General features: G+C 47.0%; 1 protein-coding gene across 1 annotated transcript in view; it reads left to right on the top strand.

Moving 5' to 3' along the window:
- Fbln7 (fibulin 7) overlaps positions 1–21,565 on the top strand; it is a 32,519-nt gene that overhangs the window by 1,376 nt on the left and 9,578 nt on the right. The window contains exons 2-3 of the mRNA XM_050134197.1: positions 14,884–15,043; positions 16,855–17,025. Coding sequence (XP_049990154.1) covers positions 14,884–15,043; positions 16,855–17,025 — 331 coding nt within the window. The remainder of the gene's footprint in view (positions 1–14,883; positions 15,044–16,854; positions 17,026–21,565) is intronic.

Below are 21,565 nucleotides of genomic sequence, written 5' to 3'. Positions count from 1 at the left end.
CCAAACTAAACCTCATCCCATGCCCCATGCCAGAAGCACAGAAGATACATCTCCCATGGGTTCCTCCATCCCAGGCTGCAGATGGGCAGGGCATGAGAGGAGATGCTCCAGAGCTCAGCCATCTCCTGGTCTCAGCAGGGTTTGTCATTGGGTGGACATCTGTCACATGGGGTTACATGGGAAACAGTGAGATCAGGGCAATTGGTGGATCTGGTGCAGAGGCAGCCCTGAACTTGCCTCAGCTTGAACATGTTCCTGAGTTACTGAGAGATCTAAGCCCTGCCCTGGCCAGCTTTTCTCACCCCCTTGCTGCTCAGCGTTGCCTTCTTTATCTGCAAAACAACTCTTGCCGGTAAAGCCAGAGGAAATGAAAAGGATCAGCCATAGATGTCTGTTTCAAAGTTCTAGTGAAATTAGGGTGGGTGATAGTGGCACAAGCCTTTAATCCCAGCACTCTGGAAGCAGAAACAGGTGGATCTCCATGAGTTCAAGGACAGCCTGGTCTACAGAGTGAGTTCCAGGACAGCCAGAACTGTTAGAGAAACCCTGTTTGGGGTTGGGGAGGAGTTCTAGTGAAAATGACCTTCACCCAAACTGAGTATTTGGAGCTCCCCTGTCCTTCCAGCTCCAGGCTGGGCAAGCCGAGGAAGAAGCCACAGAAGTCTCCATGTTACCTGGTCCCTCTCGTCTCGGTTCTGATACGCACACCTTCAGAGGCTTCCTGGCCCACTGCTCCACATAGATCCCTCCCTGCATCTGCTTTTCTCCTGCTGTGGTGCCCGGAAGGGCAGCTCAACATTAGTCAGTGCCAGACAGTCTCTGGGCAGATCCTGGCCGTGCATAACATGACCCAAGGGACTTCTAGAAGTCTTGCTGCCAGCCTTACTCCGAAGGCGGCTCCAAAGTTTGGGTAGTCTACCGTTGCATCTCAGGAAGGGCTGTTGTTAAAGACATCCCTAGTGACTCTTACAGAGACGATGCCTGAGACCCAGAGCAATCCTAGCTCTCAGAGTCACAATATGGAGTCAGTTACCACTCAGGAGAGGATCGAGGTCAGGAGAGTTCACAGCGGATTCAGTAGGGGACTCACGAGGAATGAGGTGACATGGTGTACCTGAGGTCTACCTGACAGTATAAACCCCCAGGCTCTCAGGTCCAGTGATGAGACCGGCGGGCAAGCAGAAAGAAAGGAATTTCCCACAGAACCACCCCTTCTCATGGGGGAGGTTGGCTAGGTTGGGCTAGGTTGGTTCAGCAGAAGCCAGAGGGCCACCAAGCGGAGCCAGTGGGAGCTCCTATAGAAGATCCCTGTCTGGGGTTCCTCTTTGTATGTAAATGTCCTCACTTTGCTGACTTTTGTGACTTCTAAGAATGACATTATAGGTGTATATCTGCATGAGTGTATGAGTGCATGCATGTGTCTGTGAATTCACAATTGCCTTCTGTGTGATGAAGGTGAATGGGTGTTTGCATGTGTCAGAGTATGTGAGGGAGTGTGTGTTAGTAATCATATGTGTGTCTTTCTGTGTGTATATGAATGCATGGTTGTATTGTAGTGGTGGGTATGTGTGTGTGTGCATGTGTTGAGGTATTTGAGTGTTGCAGCGTGTGTATGAATGCATGTACATATGTTAAACTACATACGTGCATGTGGTGAAAACATGGTTGCATGCAATGGTGGTGTTTTAGTTTCTCATCTGCTGCTGTGATAAAACCCTAACCAAAATCAGTGTGGTGTCATTGTGTTGACAAATGCTGTCCAGTCTAGGGATAAACACACGTTATCAGTTCTCCCCTAGAACAGCATCCGTGGTGTCATTTCTAGATTTTGGCTGGGCAGAACATCATGGGTCAGGGAAGGGAGCTGACTCAGCAAGTAAAAGCATTTGCCATCGAAGCCTGGATGATCAGCCCAGCAAGGTGGCACACTCTTCTAATCCCAGCACTCAGGAGGATCTCTGTGAGTTCAAGGCCAATCTGGTATACAAAGCCTGTTCCAGGACAGCCAGGACTGTTACACAGAGAAATCCTGTCTCATAAAACAAGCAATCAAACAAACAAACAAGGTTGGGTGATCTCCACACACAAATAGATAAAAAAAAAATTTAAAGTTTTACACAGAACTTTGCCTAAGTTTTTTCTCCACTATGAATTTGTAGGAGTGGGATTGCTGAATCAAATGGAAAAGGAATGTTTAACGTCACAAGAAATTTTCAAACTCTATTTCACAGCTGATGTGTTCCACCAGTACCTAGGAGAGACCCAGCCACTCTGTTCCCTTGCCAGGGCTAGCATTCACCAGGCTTTTCACCCCAGATCATTCCAACAGGTGTCCAGTGGGACCTCTGCGTGGTTTCTGTCTCTGTTTCTCTAGTAACTGGCAAATGGTGTAGGATGTTTCCTTGGGTGCTGGTTGCCCTGTGAATGGCTGAGGCAAGTGCCATTCAGACTATCTTCCTTTTGGTTTTACTTGTGAGATGGAAGTCACTATATGTCCAATTTGTGGGCCCAAGTGACCCTCTCACTTCAGACTTTCCAGCAGCCTGGACTATAGTCATGACATGACATGCCCACCTTGACCAGTTTTGAGATGGATTGTTTGTATTCTTGTTCAGTTCGGAGCTTTCTTTACAGATCCTAAATACAAGCGAACTAAAAATACGTTTTCCATTTGTAGCTTTAAGCTGCTTTTTTTCTTTTTCTTTCAAAAATGAGGTCTCATGTAGCCCAAGCTGGCTTTGAGCTACCTACATACCTAAGGTTGGACTTGAACTCCTAATCTCTCTCCCCTCCTAGGTACTGAGGTCACAGGTGTGCACAGCCGCACCCAGCTCAAACGTCTTCTGTAGAACAGAATAATAAAGTTTACTATTTTATATGCATAATATTTATTATAAAAAGTTTGATAAAGCCCTACTTATTGGCCTGAATTTTAGTAATCAAATTTAAGAACCTTTGGCCTAACTTTTTAGGCCAAAACATTTTTCTTCTGTTTTCCTCTAAAATGTTCACAGCTCTGCACTTTTTCCCTATGATTCATTTGTGTTTCTTTTAATAGTGTGGGATTTATGTGGAAATCACATTTTTGCATATGGATTTTCAATTATTTTAATAGTATTTATGAAAATGCCACTAAATTATCTTTGAGTTGCCTTAGCAACAGTCAAAAGCCAATTCTCTTACAAATATGGGATTATTTCTGTGTCAATAGTATATCATCTTTTTTTTTTTCAAGACAGGGTTTCTCTGTCCTGGAACTTGCTTTGTAGACCAAGCTGGTCTCGAACTTTCAGAGATCCACCTGCCTCTGCCTCCCAAGTGCTCGGATTAAAGGTGTGTGCCTCCACCACCCAGATCACTATCTTTTCTCAAAAATTTATTTATTCACCTCTTGTGTATGTGCGCTCACATACACGCTCATGCATGTGACCTTCGTGTGCTACTAGAAACTGATTGGTGGGAAAAGCCAGTCCTTCATCTTTATAATTTCTTTCCAAGATTGTTTTAACTATTTTAGCATCTTCATTTTTTTTCATGAAAAGTTTTATTGTGAGGACTGATAAGATGGACAGGCAGGTAGAGGCACTGGGTACCAAGCTTGACAACCCGAGTTGATTCCTGGTACCCATATGGAGGAAGGAGAGAACTGACCCCTAAAACTTGGTCTCTGGTCTAAGCTACACATACATGGCATGCATGTGCAAATACACACACACATGCACACCAGAGTATATAAATAAATAAAACAAAATTTAAAAACATTTTAGAATGAGCTCTTTATATATGAACAATCCTGCACAATTTTGATTGGTATCATATTACATTTACAGATCAATTATGGAACAACAGGCTTTCTGTGTATAGATATAGTATGTCTTCCTATTTGCTTAGCTACTACTTGACTTTTTTTTTACTGTCAGTGTTTTTAGTTTAACAGAAATGTGTTTTTATTATATTTCTATCTAGTTATTTTAATTTGTAGTCATGTAAAATGCTTTTAATTGATTTGAAGAGATGGCTCAGTGGGTAAAGTATTTGCTTTGCAAGTGTGATGATAAAAATTCAGATCCCTGGGCCCATATAAATACTGGGCAGGTTGGTTGCTTTCTGGTGGTCCCAGCACATGGGAGGTAGAGATAGAAATCTTCAGGGCAAGCTGATCGCCAAATGAGCCAAGATGTCAAGCTCCAGGTTCAATATATAGGATGGAGAGCTTCGACAGCCGGGGAGACCAACTCCCAGGTCTGCACCCAGGGTTACAGAAAGAATGCCTTCAAAGTATCGGGACTTGGAAAACATTCTTCTCTTTCTGAGGGTAAATAAGGAAACACACACACTTTCTGATGCCAACCTTCTCCTTTGCTTCATCTTAAAAAGTTTCCTTTCTGAAAATCTCCCCATCTCCACACAGCTACATCTCTTTCCACACAGCTGCACAGCACTCCTCTCTCCATCTCTCATCCTTCCCTACAACAGCAGAGCCTCTGAACAAATAGGAATCACATTTCCAGAGTCACACAGCACTTCTTGAGTGAAAAATAAGAAACAGAGCCACACTGATAACATGCTTTCTCTCTGGCTACAGATGTCACACTGACCAGCCAGCGAGTAACGCTTGGCCATGCACGTAGCTCTAATTCCCAGACAGAAAGCGACACTGAAATTCAGGACTTAAACAATAAAGTTAGTTGGCTGAACCTTGAGGCTAGGAGTACATGGAGGAAGTCCGTTACTGCAGGGGGTTATGTCTACCAAAGTTGCTTCATGTCTGATCTTGATTCAGCAGTAAACACCTGGGAGTTCATCCTTGTGTATTTGTCTCCAGGGGCAGCCAGTTTGCTTTGAATTTGCTCTGAAGTCTAAAAACATCTGTCTTTGTGACTGAGAATACTATTACTTTCCTATGTCAGTCTGAGAAATGAAAAATATCCTAATATTTTTTTCTGTTCATCAGAATTATACAGATTAAGAAGAAATCATCTTCCTGACCACAGTTATATGTGTGCCCAGTAGATGAAATATTTATACAAGATAAACACACAGGCAGTGGAGAAAACACCCAGAGATGTTTTTAGGGAAGAAATGTATGAATATGAGAAAAATTACAGACAGAAATAGCCAGTCATTTACAGTGACCCCACAGTCTAAATAAGGCTCCCCCATCAGAGAGTTATTCATCTGGTAGATTGACCTGTGAGATACTAATTGTCACCTGCTATATACTCCCATGTCCTCCACGGAGAGTGACTAATGAAGACACTTATGTCAATGTTGTACCTCCACATACACATGCACATGTGCCACATATATGCAAAAACACGCATGCATATGCATACCTCACACATATACATATAGTGAACAATTCAAATGGTGTGTTTCTAATACATAACAATGCAATGGGCTTTTTGTGTTGACCTTGTATCTTGTTTTTTTTTAAATATTTATTTATTTATTATGTATACAATATTCTGCCTGTGTGTATGTCTGCAGGCCAGAAGAGGGCACCAGACCTCATTCCAGATGGTTGTGAGCCACCATGTGGTTGCCGGGAATTGAACTCAGGACCCTTGGAAGAGCAGGCAATGCTCTTAACCACTGAGCCATCTCTCCAGCCCTGTATCTTGTTTTTTTATGAAGATTATTGTTGTTGTTATTGTTGCTTGACATTTGTGCATAGAACTTCCATTGCTAGTTCACAGGGGAGACGACATCTTAGTCTAGTTCCAGAAAGCACTGTGCATCCCAGCATCAAGTGTTGCTAGCTCTAGGTCTGTGGTCAGCGGTTCCTCTTCCTTCTGTTTCAGTATTACCAGCAATGGATGTTGAGTTTGAAACACACTTTTTTTCTTGTTCAGTTCCAACAATCTTGTAGTTTTTCAGTCCCTTGAAGAAACTGGTGTCAGTTTTTGTTTGTTTCAAACAGAGTTTCTTTATGTAGCCCCAGCTGTCCTGGATCTTGCTCTGTAGACAAGGCTGACCTTGAACTCAGAGATCCCTCAGAGATCTTTGTGTGTCTCTGCCTCCTGAGGGCTGGGGTTAAAGGCATGTGCCATCATGCCCAGCCTTGGTGATAGTTTTTGAAATATGTGATAACATTTGCTGATGAGACCCTGGAGGCCTGGAGACTCTTTTTCTGGAAGATCATACCTACAAATTCAATTCCTCCCACAGAGCGGAACCATTCCCTTTGGGAAGTGTGTTTCTCGCAAGAAATAAGTAACTGGGCAGAGTGGCGCACACTGTAATCCCAGCAGTTGAGAGGTTGAAACCGGGGGATCTCAAGTTAGAGACCAGCCTGGATTACACAGCAAGACTTCATTAAAAGGTGAAAGGAATGAACTCATAACTCTGCTCCTTTGAAATACCCTGGAGGCTACTCCATATGTCTAAAACAGGTAGACACCTATTTGTCACCAAATGTCACCACAGGTGGGCACTTTGTTCCATGGTCACCACAGGGCCAGGTGGTCTACTACGGTTAGACCTTGTCTAACTTTCCAAGTTCCCTGGCAGGATTCCCCTCAGCTGAGTCTGTCTGTCATGGATGTTGCCATGACTACTTCCTATTGCTCTTTCCTATTAGCCATTCAGCCGGGACATCTCCTTGCAGGCCTGTGCTTTCCAGCCCTCTATGGTTTGCTGGGCTTGTGGTCCTGCCTGCTGACCTAGAGGCTTCAACAGCTCCCACAGTAGAAGCAAAACAAACAAGGACCCTGAGTTTGAAAAGGGCCCTTAGAACCTAGTATGGGCAGGCTAGGGTAGCAATCCGAGTTAGGTTCAGGTGGGTTGCTGTGACACTCGGGTCCTCCACTCCTCTGGACAGGGCTTGCTCTTTCTCTAGGATCAGCTGTCAAGTCTGTTATGGAGTAGTCTATGGCTCTTATATCGGATATCATGGCTCTGTTCCACAAGGTTAGCTGGGACTTCTCTTATAGAAGTGGAGGACCAAGACTGAGTGGAAGAATACAAGGCTCCTGGAGAATCAGTCTAGGAAGTGAGCTGGCACCAGACTTTTATTGCCGCTTGTTGAGGGAGCTTCCGAGTTCCTCTGTAAACGAAGTCATCTGAAAACATAGAATAAAATATAGAATCTCATTATGTACTCCCTGGCAGGCCTGAACCTCTTATGTAAACCAAGCAAGTCTCTAACTAGAAGCAATCTTCCTGCCTCTGCCTCTTACTGGGATTAGAGGTATGCACGACTGCACATATTTTTACTAAGGAAAAATCGCACTCCTAATCTGATAGCACTCAAAGCCACCAGTCTCAAAAAGTGCGATGTATATGTCTCGGGAGTCACCATTTGTAGGAGCATATGCATCCAGAGGGAGCTACTGGCCGTGAGAATTGAGGGGCCAGACCTGGGCTAGGGGTGAGCAAGAAAGAAGGCAGGCAGGGAGGAAAGAGGGAAGGGAGGAAGAAGGAAAAAAAGGAAGAGAGGAAGGAAGGAAGGAAAGAAGGGAGGGAGGGAGGGAGGGAGGGAGGAAGGAAGGGAGGGAGGGAGGAGAAAAGATTGGTTGTAGAGAAGTACAGTCATTTACAACCTAGTGTAAAAACACATTAGTGTGCTGGTGTCATGTGACCATGCCAGTATCACCCTAACGCATCTGTCCCTGACTTCATGAAAAGAAAGCATGTCGCTAACCATAGCCTGGGAGCTTAGCTCACCACCAGGACAGGCACTGTCCCAAAAGGCAGCAGTGCCCAGGTGGTATGGACTCCCTGTGATTGGCCCATGTCCTGTCCTGCTAAGCCTTTTCCTGGCTGGGTAACCGAAGCAGGTTTCTGCCCCTTGAGACTCAGTTTCCCTCTCTAAATTGTGATGACAATAGCCATTCCTGGATCATGGGGTATGATAAAGAGGAAATACATTGACGAGAAGACGCGTGCTGCGTGTTTGGCACGTGTTAGAGAGAGAAGGGTGAGCTGGCTCGGCTCCTGCCGTCACACAGCTTGCTGAGCCATGAGAGAGAAACAGGAGGAGCCACTGTTACTGTTCCCTTGACCGAGAAAACAAAGAAGACGGTTTTGTTGCGAATATAAAATCACCGACAGCCAACAGGGTATAAATTCAAACCACAGGCTGTGCGTGTGGAACAGCGGTAGACATCTGCCTCCTGTGTGTGGATTCTATCCCCGCACCACAAGCACAGAGAACCTCAAAATGCCCTGGGCTCCAGCCCTCAGAGGGAGACTCCAGCTGGAAGCCTGGCATGATGAACCCTGTGTTCGTTTAGCTAAGCCATGGCTTCCCTCTAAGTCCCGAGAAAGTGTTATATAGGTGTGATTAACCTTTACAGCAGTGGCCTCAATAAAAGTGATTAGTCCTTAATGTGAGTCTTTGTCTTATGTAAACAAGGAAAGAGGAACTTCTTCCAGGCTGTCTTTGAATGTGAGGTCCAACAGCACCATAGACTCTGCCCCACAATTACCAATGAGCTCTCCCCGGCTCCCACATCTCTCTCTCCCTCGTGAGTAGGAATGCAGGTAATACACACACACACACACACACACACACACACGGTCTATACATCAAGGGCTGGAGAGTTGGCTCAGTGTTAAGAACACCTTCTGTTTTTGCAGAGGACCTGGGCTCAGTTCCCAGCACCCACATGGTGGTTTACAACCATCTGTAGCTCCAGATCCAGGGACTCCAATGCCCTCTTCTGGCTTCCATAAGCACGGCATGCTTTTTGTGTACAACATAAACACCAGCGAAACACCTCTACACATCAAATTTAAAAATAAATCAACCTTAACTATAAAAATATGATATATATCAAATATGCATGTTGCAGCTTAGATATGATGCATATCCTAGGATATTAACTGTGTTGCTCATGCTTGTTCCTATTGCCTGTTTCTCTGGAGACGCCTAATGCAAGGGCTGTGGGCAGCTCCCAGTGTGAATTCTCTGTTCTGTGTGTGTGTGTGTGTGTGTGTGTGTGTGTGTGTGTGTGTGTGTGTGCATGCACTCGCATGCACGTGCTCAGTGGTGGAGTTATAGCCCTCAACTGGGTGCAAAAGCAAAGCTCCAGAGAAAAGCAGTGCAGGAATTTCACCATGACTCAGTGGTGACGGCCTCGAGCCTTGGCTTAGCAGGCCTGAGTTGGCAAGTGCGATCTGTCCTCTCAGAGACCTAAAGGCACCAAAACATCTGTGTTTCCATTAAGAATATGCTGACGAGACACATAGTTGTGGCTTAGGGGAAAGGAGCGTAAGAGGCAGCCCCTCCCAGCCTGAGGGGTCATCTGTGGCCGCCTGAGAGCCCAAGGCTCTATCAGCAAGGTAGCTGTTGAAGTTGTTGCCATGCTAGTTCATGTCGGCACTGTGAAGGAGACCCCCTCAGCAGGGTACAGAAAAGCCTCAAGGACCGTCCGGAGCTCTCACCCCACACGCCCTGCCTGCGGGAGTCTTGACAGCAGACTCTGGGCCTTGACTTTATGTATAAATTGAGCCCAATAGCAAAGAGGCCTGGAAGGGATGGCAAGGGCTAGGCCTAGTAAATTCTGGGACAAAGACAGGTGATCTTGGGGTCACACACAATCCTTAGCTGTGGCCCCCTCAATCAACTTGTGGGATCTGGGTATAAAGGGTCCCTGCAGACTCATCTCTCCTGGTTGGTTCTCAGAGAAAGAGGGGCATGGCAAATTCTGAGGGACTGTGAGGGAGCCAACTATGTAAAGGGTTAAAGGGTTAACAAGTCCTTCCCTGAGGAGGACCCGGGAGATGGGATGGGTGGTGTGTGTGCGCACACACGAGTATGCGTGTGCATGTGCACATCCACTTGCTCCTGGGAGCCAGAAGAGGGCACCAGGTACCCAGTTCCATCACTCTGTACCATACTTCCTTGAGACAGACTCTCTTGGTGAATCTGGAGCAAGGTTGGGGCCCACTCCAGTGACCCTCCTGCCACCGCATCCATAGCCCTGGAGTTAGATAAACATGCACACATGTCCAGCCTTTACCTGAGTGCCAGACAAGCCTTCCTACCCACTGAGCCATCTCTCTAGGCTCCAGAGAGAGTATTCCCCTCATTCTCTAGACCCTTCTGGCTTCTCTGCCCAGCTCTCAGCACAGATATATCATGTTCTAGAACCATCTATGCCTGGGAAGAGCTGATGGTAGGACCCTGCTCCTCACCGAAGGCTTCGTATCTGTCAATTCTGAGTCTGGGTTTGAGTTAGGTCAAGTGCTGTCTCTTTCAAAAGTTACATAACAACCACGAGAAACCCTGAGCGTGGCATGGAGCCTCCCGCCTTTAATCCCAGCAATTGGGAGGCAGAGGCAGGAGGATCTTTGTAACTTTGAAGCCAGCCTGGTCTACAAAGCGAGTTCTAGGACAGCCAGGGTTGTTATACAGAGAAACCCTGTCTCGGGTGGGGAGGGAGGAGATAAGCTCTGATCTTTTTATTCCCTCAGAAATGGAAAAATTTCTCTAACCATCTTGACTTCACCTTAAATGTTATTAAAAAGTAAGAGATGATTTTCCCACAGGTTCTTATCAGTAGCACTGGGTGTGAAGCCTGGTGTTTTGCTGTGTTTTGGCTTTCACTGTTATTTCTGTAGTCTTGGAACTAAAATGACCTTGATCATGCTAGGTAAGAGCTGTCCCATTGTCCTGTCCTTCCAGCCTGACAGCCAGGGACAAATGCTCACATCAACCTAGGGAAATCTCTTCAAGAAAAATTTCAAAAACAAACATACAAACAAGGTATTGAGGGTTCTGGGAAAAGCCCGTGAGATTGAAAGCCCAGACAGAATGGGTTCCTTTATCTTCCTGGGTTGTGGGGTCTCCTGCAGCCCTGACTGGGGTTGACCTTGCCTAGTGACAACCTTGTTGAATTTTCCCTTCAGAATGGGAGGTCTGTTGCTGAAGGTTATAGGGGGCCTAGGGTCACCTTGTACAGGCTGAGTCTGGGATCTTCTAATGAGAAGGACTAGGCCCCGTCAGCCTTTTGCTGCCAAGCTGGCTTACCTCTTACCCTCTGCAGTCAATCAGGCAACCTCAGCAAAGCCTATAATTTAAGAAATAGGAAAATGGTTGGTTCCCAAGCCTCAGGTGCTTGCGCTCTGAGCAGGCGAGGGTAGTGGGTGGAAGGGCGCAGTGGAAAGAGGGATGGTGAAAAGGAGCCCCCCACACACACACACACACTAAAGAAGTCCACAGAGAAATGGAAATGAAGTTGAGTTAGTGACATGCTGTGCCCACTGAGCTGAAAGGGACACCACATCCCACAAAAGGAGGAACCGACAGCATGGTGTGGTGATCGAGCCTGGCCGGACGGTATAGCAAATGTGTGTGTTTGGTCCGACTCAGAAAGTGACATGAAGTAGAAAGTTAACATTCGTGTCTCTTTGCTTGGATTAGTTTTGTGTTTCAGATGGTTTCTCAAGGCGGATGCTCTCCCTCAGCAAGTGAAGATGATTAATCCTATCTCAATTAGAAAATGGGGACCATTTGGGCCCTTTATCTTCTTCCATGACTCACTCATCCCCAAAACTCATGCCTCTTGAGCATTTGCCCTGGCTGAACAGAGGTTCCAAAGCCATCATCCCATTCTCAGGTGGACTGGGGAAGCAGATTCTGAGCCTGGCTCCCACCAGCCCCGTAGCTAACATTTGGGACCACAGACCTGCCTGGTTAGTGGCAGCTGCCAGGACCCTCAGGCTCCCTGTGGAAGGCCCCCATTCGCTCAGCCCCTGCCTCTCATCTGGCAGGATAGCTTGCCAAGAGCCCCCGAGATCTTCCTTGCACTACCTGAGACAGGGCAGACAGGGGTGGGTCAGAGAGAGTCCGTCTCATTATGTCACACAGCCTCGTAGCTGGCTCCCTCTTCACCTGTGTCAACACTGCCTGGTGTCAGCCCAGTGACAGCTGGAGGGGTAAAGCACCTGGTGTAGTTGTCCTGAGGGACAGTGCCAAGGCTAGAGAAACGGTACCGCCCAGTGGTCACAGGACAGCCGGCCCTTTCTCCCCGCCTCACATTGTACACACCGTCCTCCTGTCGTTCCTTTCTGGGGTCCCAGGGCTCCACCCCAGCTTCCCATGTGTTTGCCCTTCTCAGTAAAGCCTTTGGCATTCAGAACTCTCCACTTCAACCCTGAGCTTTGCACGCCCCTGACCCAGCAAGCCCCTCCCACATATCATGACATCTGGACCAGGAGAGGTTCTTCCCAGACTGCTTCGTCCTGCCCCACTGCCAAATCTCCAACTTGCACAAGAGTTAAAACTCCACTCCAGGGGTGTGAGTTCCTAGTGCATGTTCCTGAGAAAGACCCCAGCACTCAGGGCTACGTGAGGGCACACGAGTCTGCTCCTTGGTGAAGGCCAGAAGTCGCAGGTGCTCAGGCTAGCCCTTCCAGGTTACATGATTTGGGTCAAATCCCCTGACGGTCAGCCTCTGTGTGACGTGGGGACTAGCCTAATCCTAATAATAATCACGAGTAGAGGCTGCCTTCTCCACACGTGGATGCCAGCCAGCTGGGAAGCAGCCTCTGAGGAAGAGAAGCATGCCTTCACAGGCGGAAGTGCATCCCAAACGGAATTGGCACAAGCCGCAAAGACATCCGTTTTCTTTTTAGCACAGGAAGATAGGTGTGGGAGCCCAGGTCCGGGCGAGTTGGTCATGCAGTGCCAGGCAGGTAAGAACTGGCCATCACCCAGGTGCCCAGGACTTGTGTGGAAAGGATGGCCAGCAGTCAGGGAGGAAGCAGAAAAGCAAACTTCTCTTCCCGGCAGTTGCCTTTCGGGCTATGCTTCATCAAGACCCGGTTATGGTGGAGGCCGAGGAGCCCCTGTGGGTTAACGAGTTCCAGGGACAACTGGGAACTCAATTTTGTCAAAAGCATCCATTGAATCTAGCCATGAGTCATGTGTTTGGTGAAAACTCCAAGGTGCGGCAGCCTGGCAGTCTCTCCGGGAGAGTGGCCTGCTGTGGCCGCAGTGGCTCCCCTGAGTGGTTGGACACTACCCAGGCTGTGGAGGCCACATACCTCAGCTGCCCAGCTGCCCCACTGGCTTGTGCACACTTCTTTTATTATAAAACTTAGACATGGGGCTGGGGAGATGGGTAAAGCGCTCATAGCGCAAACATGAGGTCTTGAGTTCAGATCCCCAGAAGTCGTTTAGAGGCTGCTGAGCCTAGACTCTCAAAGCTGGGTAGGCAAAGGAGCATCTCTGGAGCCTGCTGGCCAGCTGTTCTGGGGTCAGGGAAAGAGCAACTGAGGAAAACATAAACACCAACCTCTGGCCTCTACATACGTCAACTTGCACACACGTGGCCACACACATGAACATATACACACAGTACACACAACTGATACTCAGTGAAAAAGCCCAAAATAAGCAATGATCCATATCCCTAAGATGCATCGTCACAGTGATGATGTATTGCCTTTCCTCCCCTGCAAGTCATACAAACCAGGCCAGACAGATTCTGCTTCGTGACGTGCAGTTCCCAAATGAACAAGAATGACCTAACCCATAATCAATTACTCAAGGCTTTTCACCTTTCTCCTTCCTGAATATTCCCCTTCTTGTCCCCACCCAGAGCTCTTTCTCTTTAAGATTTCTTCGATTTCAATAATGTGTATGAGGAGTGTGTTTTGGGGGGGCGAGGGCAGCAGTAGGTGATTGTGTGTGTGTGTGTGTGTGTGTGTGTGTGTGTGTGTGTGTGTGTGTGTGTGTGCAGATGGCCTCAGAATCCAGAAGAGGGCATCAGACCCCCTGGAGCTTACAAGTGGTTACGAGCTGCTCCTGGGTGTGACGGAAATTAAACCTGGGTCCTCTGCAAGAGCAGGAAGCACTCGGAACCACTGAGCCATCTCTCAGGCCCCTGCTGTCCTGACTCTTGAAAGCAACAGAGACTGCAAGGAAACCTTGTAATTTTTATCATCCAGTATGATGTTTATGTTGCTTTGAGTTGGATAGTCTTTGTCAATGTTAAGTACAATCCCATTTCCCTTAAAAAAGAAAAAACTATTGCCGGGTGATGGTGGCGCACGCCTTTAATCCCAGCACTCGGGAGGCAGAGGCAGGCGGATCTCTGTGAGTTCGAGACCAGCCTGGTCTACAGAGCTAGTGCCAGGACAGGCTCCAAAGCCACAGAGAAACCCTGTCTCGAAAAAACAAAAAAAAAAAAAAAAAAAAAAAACTATTAAAAATCATTAAAACTGGACATTCTTTATTCTGTTTTCCCCTTATTTTACTTGTTACATTTCTAAAAGCCTAGTAACCACCAGACCTCCCTGACTGTCCTCTTGTTTTTCAAGGTGTCCAATAGAGAAAGGAAGGAAAATTTCAGCCAGGCCAGAATTCAGAGTCTTAACTTAGAGAGAGTCCTTCGGCGTGACAGACTAGTGATTAAAAGGAGCTTTGGGTTCAGATGGTCACTTAAGCATCCAGTCATTTAGCCGCCAATTCTGCCCTGGCTGTGTTGTGTCAGGGGGTGAAGTGGGGCTCTGATGGGTTGTCACCTAGCAACTTAAGCCAGCAGATGCTGTTGTTCAGGTAGAGCAGGGCTTCTCCACCTTCCTAATGCTAGTGACCCTTTATACAGTTCCTCATATTGTAGGGACCCAACCATAGATTATTTTCGTTGCTACTCTATAAGTGTAATTTTGCTCTTATAAATTGTACATATCTGATTTGCTAATGGTCTTAGGCAGCCCCTGTGACAGGGTCAGTCAACCCCCAAAGGGACTGCAACCCAAAGGTTGAGAACAGAGGAGAGAATGTCTGGCAGGGAGGGGTGCCTTGGAGAGGCTGCTCTACCGAGGTGTTTTACAAGGCAAGGGGGAGTTTGAAGCCTGTGGGTCAGACTTCTGAAGCCCAGAGCACGGTGAGAGAGTGAGGCCCACAACAGTCTCTCCTCTTCCCAGAGCTGCCCCAATCAGCAGCAGCTCCTGACCACCATCCGCCAGCTGCAGCTGATGCTCAGGGGCCAGGAGACCCGCTTCACGGAAGGCATCCGAAACATGAAGAGTCGGCTGACCACGCTGCAAACTATTCTGAACAGAACGGTCTCAGGTTCACCTCCAGGTGGGTCCGAAATCATCAGGCTAGGGCCAAGCACTACACTCAAGAGCCTTCCCTGCAGCATCTCCATCCAGTTTCCCCCTGGCGTGTCTGCGTGTCTGTTCACACGCACACATTAAAGTTACTCCTGTCCCCTATATTTGATAGTCACCTATTTCCAGGGTGTTTTTTAATGATTTATTTATTCCAGTTTTTAAAAATGATTTATTTATGTGTGCCTGTGTGTATGCACATGTGTGTGCTTGTGCCCAAGAAGGCCAGAGAGGGCGTTGGATCCCTGGTCCTCTTCAGGAGCAACAAGCCCTCCTGATCACTGAGAAATCTCTGCACCCCCCCCCCTTGTTTTCTTTTTATATTATGTAGCTCAAGTTGACCTCCGATTTGCTGTGTAACCAAGGATGATCTTGAACTCCTGATCCTCCCACCTCTGCCTCCCAAGAGCTATGGTTTGTCACCACACCCAGCCCCTTTCCTCTTACACCTTTTATTCTAGGCTTAATAGCCACATAGGTAGCAACCTATAATCCCACGGAATTGTCAGGCGCATCGCTCAGCAAGCAGAGGTGCGTTTCACCTCCCTGTCCTCCCCAGAGAGCACGGTCCACTCTCATCCTGCTTCTGCCCCTGTTTTCATTTTTGGTGTAACGTCTCTTTGTCCAGCTGGTTTGAAGTTCACAGCCTGGAAGGCTCAGCTCCTTCCCACCTGTGCCCCCCCCACAGGCACACTTCCACCCCGACCTGCCCAGAATGCGGCACTACAGCCCTTGTGATTTTCCATGAGCCAGCATGGCTCTGGCTTTTCCTGCCCGGAAGTACATTCTCCAGTGACTCACCCAGTTGGTGTGGGAATAAGGGCCCCCAGAGTAAGTCTCATTTGTCTGGGTGACAATGGAACACCCCAATTCCCTCCACCAATGGGAGGGCTCTAATACTGGGTCATGTTTTCCTGGTAACGCTTTTCACTTTCTAGGCCTGGGGGTGAGCACTGGGTTTCTCCTGGTCTAGGGGCTTAGGGGACAGGAGATGGAGCCTGTGGGATACCTGACATCATTGGTCCCCTGTGACTGTTTTCTTAAGGCCTTCTCTGTTATGTGAAGTCACATTTCCTGGGGAAGGCTTTCATCATTGGTTCAATAAATCACATTTCTTTCAAGGCTCATTTATAGAACATACTCTGTGTGCCAAGCACTTGGCTGGGGCTGGGGCTGGGGCCAACAGAAAGAACATAGGCCAGATCACACTTAGGCAGAGGACGCTGACAGCAAGCATGAAGACACAAATGTTCAGTAGTCACAAATGCTAAGAAGAAAACAAAGCACACGGGGACAGAGATGCATGCCAGCCAGGGATCCCTCTGGGAAGTGGTGACATTTGAATAGAGAGACCTGAAGAGCAAGGAGGAGCTGGCCTGGTGGTAGACTGAGCCTGTTCAGGAGACTTAGGACATCCAGGAGGCTGGAGACAAGAGAGAGCAGAGGAAGTAAGTGTTGGTCTCATCAACCTGATGCTTGGCACCGCCCTGTGAGGTCCTGTACACACAACCCTCCGTGTCTCTGAGCATCAATTTCCTCAGCTTTCAATGGGCCAACTGTGTGTCCCCTCCTCCTCTCCAAGAACACTGGGAGGTCTTCATGAGATGTGGCATGTAAAAGGTGTAGCCCCATGCCTAGTCTGCAGCAATCATGAGAGAGAGAGAGAGAGAGAGAGAGAGAGAGAGAGAGAGAGAGAGAGAGAGAGATCTTGTGAGTGGCATCCATGCCTCCACAGCTGCAGCCCAGGAGGAGGGCTCCTAATCCTTCCTCTTTACCTTACAGTTTCCTGCCCTGCTCTGGACGCCCCCGCTGATGGCAGGAAGTTCGGAAGCAAGTACTTAGTGGATCATGAAGTCCATTTTATCTGCAACCCTGGCTTCCAGCTGGTTGGTCCCAGCAGCGTGGTGTGTCTTGCTAACGGCACCTGGGATGAAGAAAAGCCGCACTGCAGAGGTATGGCCATTCTGCCCCCTCCACACCACACAGCGTGGGTGTGTTGGTCAAAAAGGGTCATCCCGGAGACACCTGATTCTCTCTTTTCTTTGTGTGTGTGTGTGTGTGAGGGAGAGGCAGAGACAGAGAGAGACAGAGAGTTCAGGTAAAGACATGGATTAACCCGTAGGCTGTCAGTTTGTCCTCAGTCTCACTATTTGCTACTGTGTATGCCAGGCTGGCTGGTCAGCAAACTTGCAGGGTTACCATAGTCCACCTGCCAGCCAGTCTAGTTGAAGTAGAAAGCTCCAAGTCTTGAAATAAAGTGGACAGTTTCAAGACATCCGACACCCTATTCTGGCTTCTGTGGTCACTACACACATATGGTACATGAACACACAGACAGGCACACACATGCATATAACATAAATGAACATTTTCAAATTTTCCCCAAAATATTAGGTGATAAAGATGGACACACGGAATGGAGGCAAAAACACATGAGCCATAAAGACACTATGGAGCTTTTATTCTCTGGTTTCAACTCTGTCTCATATACATACATATATACATACATACAAACATACAAACATATGTACATACATACATATGGAATTTTGAAATTTATGTCCTGGCAATGCTGAGGCATGCATGGCGGCTTTGTTTAACTTGTCCATATTGGGTTTCATGGTCTAAGTTAATGAGGACAACTGACCAGGTCTCTTCTTCAAGAGGGCACCAGATCTCATTATAGATAGTTGTGAGCCACTATATATATGTGTGTGTGTGTGTATATATATATATGTATGCATATACATATATATTCATGTAGGAAAAGTGAATTTGAATTTCTTGGTATTGAAGTATCTAGAACCATTAAACAAACAAACAAGCAAACAAACAAACAAATAAATAAGCAAAGTAATTGATTGTGAAAGTGTAAAAGCCCAAGCGAAGTTCCATGGCTTCAGGGTGGCCATTCTGTGTATAAATTTACTGAGATGGTCAGAATTGGGACTGGGCCTTAAACCAACTGTGTGATGCTTGACTTGTGAGTTGGTTAGAATAAAGTGATTATATTTAATTTCTTTTTCAAGATGAGATCTTGGATATTTTTCGTCTCACTAAGTGTAAACTGGGCCTAGATGTTTACACTGTACTGATGGCACAAACTAGGTTACAACCAACTGGATCAACAAGCCGCTAGGCTCAGCCTCCCCCACGTTGGCACGCTGTGCCTACATTGGCACACACGGGTGCTGTCTTCAGCCAGGGCCGCACAGCAATGCCAGATAGCTGCTACTGAATCTTCTCAGGGAACTGTGACCATCCTGATTCTGGGGATGAGACTTAGCGTTGTTGGAGTTGTTAGGATCAGAGCCTTAACTACACTTGGCCACCTGTCCTCAATGGGCCAATTAAACCGACGAGTAGTGAAAACCAAGCATAAAGGCCTGAGCTTGTGCCCCAGCACCCACATAAAAGCAGGGTGTGATGGTGTGTATCTGTAACTCCAGCACGGGGGACCGAGGAACAGGCAGGTCACCAGAGTCTGTTAGCCAGCTAAGCTAGTGGAATTGATGAGCTCTGAGTTCTCAAAAACTAAGACAGGGGGCCTGGAAAGATGGCTCAGTGGTTAAGAGCACTTGCTGCACTTCCAGAAGACCTGGGTTCAATTCCTAGCACCCACATGGTGGCTCACTCACAACTGTCTATAACTCCAGTTCCAGGGGATCCAATGCTTTCTTCTGGCTTCTGTGGGCACCAGACATGTACACGATGCAAGACATACATGCAGACAAAACACATATTCACATGGAATAATCTAAACATGAGCAGCAGTAGAGAAAGACACTCAGTGTTGACTCCTGATCCCTATTCTGGCATGCGACGCTTATACGCGTGCACACACACACAACAAAGAACTGTATACAGTCTCTTCCTGGGAGACAAGTTCCTCCTCTGGTTGGCACCATGTTTTAGCCTTTTCTTCCCCCAGGATGAGATTCCTGGAAAAATTCCAATTCTTGCTGTCCTTTGTCTCAGTCCTATGAGAGCCAATGGGTGGGAGTGTCAATTCCAAATGTCTTCAGAACGCCTCCTCTCCTGCCAAGACAGTTCCATTGGGCTGGAGCTCAGCAATCTGGTGACCAGCAGCTGCTGAGTGTGCCCAGTTCAATTTCCACATCAGCAGTTCTGTCGCTGTGTGTTGTGACCACGGGGCACAAAAATCTTAATTACAGCCCTTCACGTCAAGACACAAAATCTCAGTGCCAGTGAAACACTTGGCAATGCTTTAATAACTGGCCAGTGCCCACTCCGCAGTCAACTGATTGGAAAGAGGGTGATGAACCCTACTTGGCCTAGAAGGAAATTATATATAACAGCACCATTAAAGATGCAGCAGGCAGAGGAGCTCTGGAAATCCAGAGTGGAAAGCAGCCAGTTGGCATTGCGGGTCTCTGTGAAGGGCATTGTTGTTATTCTTGTTCTTGCTCCTTTTGAGACAGAGCCTCATATAACCTAGGCTGGCCTTGAACTCAATATGTAGCCAAGGATGACCCTGATCTTCTGACCCTCTGGCCTCTACCTCCTGAGTGCTGCTGCAATTACACTGAGTTTTTGTGGTGCCAGAGATTAAATCCAAAGCTTTGTCCATGGTAGGCAAGCGCTCCATCAGCTGAGTGTCAGCTCCAGTCCAAGGGTGGGTTTTTTTTAGGGTGTGAGGCTTCCTGAGTTGGAGAAGTCATAGCCATTCATTTTGACTCTTTTGACCCCAGGGAAAACCAAAGGAAAAACTTGAGAGAAGTAAACCCCTTTGTCGCTTACCACAGTCGTGAAGCACTTCCCTACAGGGGCCATTCAATACTTTCCTAGGTAACCTTTCTCCTGTTTTCATAGGCTTAAAAGTGTCAATCATTTTAGACATTTTTTTTTCTCTCATTAAGAAAAAAGTTCAGCCAGGTGATGCCAGTGCATGCCTTTAGTCCCAGCACTCAGGAGACAGAGACAGATGGATCTTTGTGAGTTTGAGGCCAGCCTCACCTACATAGTGAGTTCCAGGACAGTGCGAACTACATAATGGAGAGACCTTGTTTCAAAAGGAAGAGAAGAAGAAAGAAAAGGAAAGGAGAGGAGAGGAGAGGAGAGGAGAGGAGAGGAGAGGAGAGGAGAGGAGAGGAGAGGAACTATCGAGGGAGAGATGGCTCAGAGGCCGAGAGCACCAGCTGCTCCTGCAGAGGATCTGGGTTCAGTTCCCAGCACCCACAGCTCTGCTCATTACTGTCTGTAATTCCAGTTTCAGGGGATTCAGGCACTGCACACGTGTGGTACTCACACATACATGCAGGCATACAATTCATAGACATAAAATAAAAATATACTTTAAAAAAAGAAAAAAAATTAACACATAGAAGTATAGAAGGAAGATCTTATAAACTAAAACTCCAGTAACTTTCACAAGGTAAATTTCTTAGTGTCACAAAATGTCTAGCTCAAATACAATTTTCCCTATTGTTTTTAACACTGTTTGAATTGGAACCCAGACCGTATTTCTAACTGGTTGTCCTGTCTCTTACGTCTCGGGAAGTGTCCCTTGGGTTCTCCTTCTGAGATTCATTGGTTGATTCTTCAAGAAAAATTCAGGGCCAGTTTTCTGAGCTCACACATTTTAGAGACAATCTATTAAAGGTCAGCTTGATTGGAGGTAAAACTGCCCATCTCACCTTCTGCTCCCTTGACTCTCTTAGATGCTATGCATCTGATCACAGGCATAGGCTACCACACCCAGTTTTATGCTGAGGACCAAGCCCAGACCCTGATGCATGCTAGGCAAGCAGTCTGCCAACTAGGTTACACCCCCAGCCAGGACTCTTTAATAGAAAACCTTAGTGCCAGGGGGAAGTCTGGACGGACAAGAATCCCCAAAAGTTTCATGCCAAAATGTTGATGAGAACCCAAGTTGAACACAAAGAAAACAAGTGCAAATAAGATATTGTTGTTCACATAAAGATGCCATCAGGAGGGTTAGAGAATTGACTCAGCCGTTCAAAATACTTGCTTCTCTTGATGAGGACCTGGGTTTAGTTCCAAGAATGCACAACCCCTCACAATCATTTGTAACTCCAGTGCCTGGGGAATCTTTTGCCCTCTTCTGGCCTCCATGGGAATTGCATGCATGGGATACACATGCACATACATTCAGGCAACTCACTCAAACATGTAAGATAATAAAATAGATCTAAAAACAAAATGGTTATCATCAAGACAGAGCTGAGGAGGTAGGAGGTTCTGGTTTTGGTCATGATAGGAAGATACCAAGAAAGGAAATTTTAGAGGCCTGAAGGTGCTAAAGGCCCACGGGAAACTTATTTCATGTAAGTACGAGTGGGGGAAGAAAGGACTCCTGCTAAACCCATGCAAGCTGGTGCACAAAAATAAAAATTTTAAAAAAATGGAGAACAAGTTTCCATGAATAACAAAGAGTTGCCAGAAATACATTCCCTTAAAACAGAAGGAAATTATAAGCCAGTACTTCAAATCAAGTCAGTAGAAGGTTGTA

This window comes from Alexandromys fortis, unplaced genomic scaffold, assembly GCF_014885135.2.
Source record: "Alexandromys fortis isolate MF-2015 unplaced genomic scaffold, M_Fortis_MF-2015_v1.1 scaffold_6, whole genome shotgun sequence".
Taxonomy (NCBI): Eukaryota; Metazoa; Chordata; class Mammalia; order Rodentia; family Cricetidae; genus Alexandromys; species Alexandromys fortis.
This window is presented reverse-complemented; position numbering and strand designations above follow the sequence as displayed.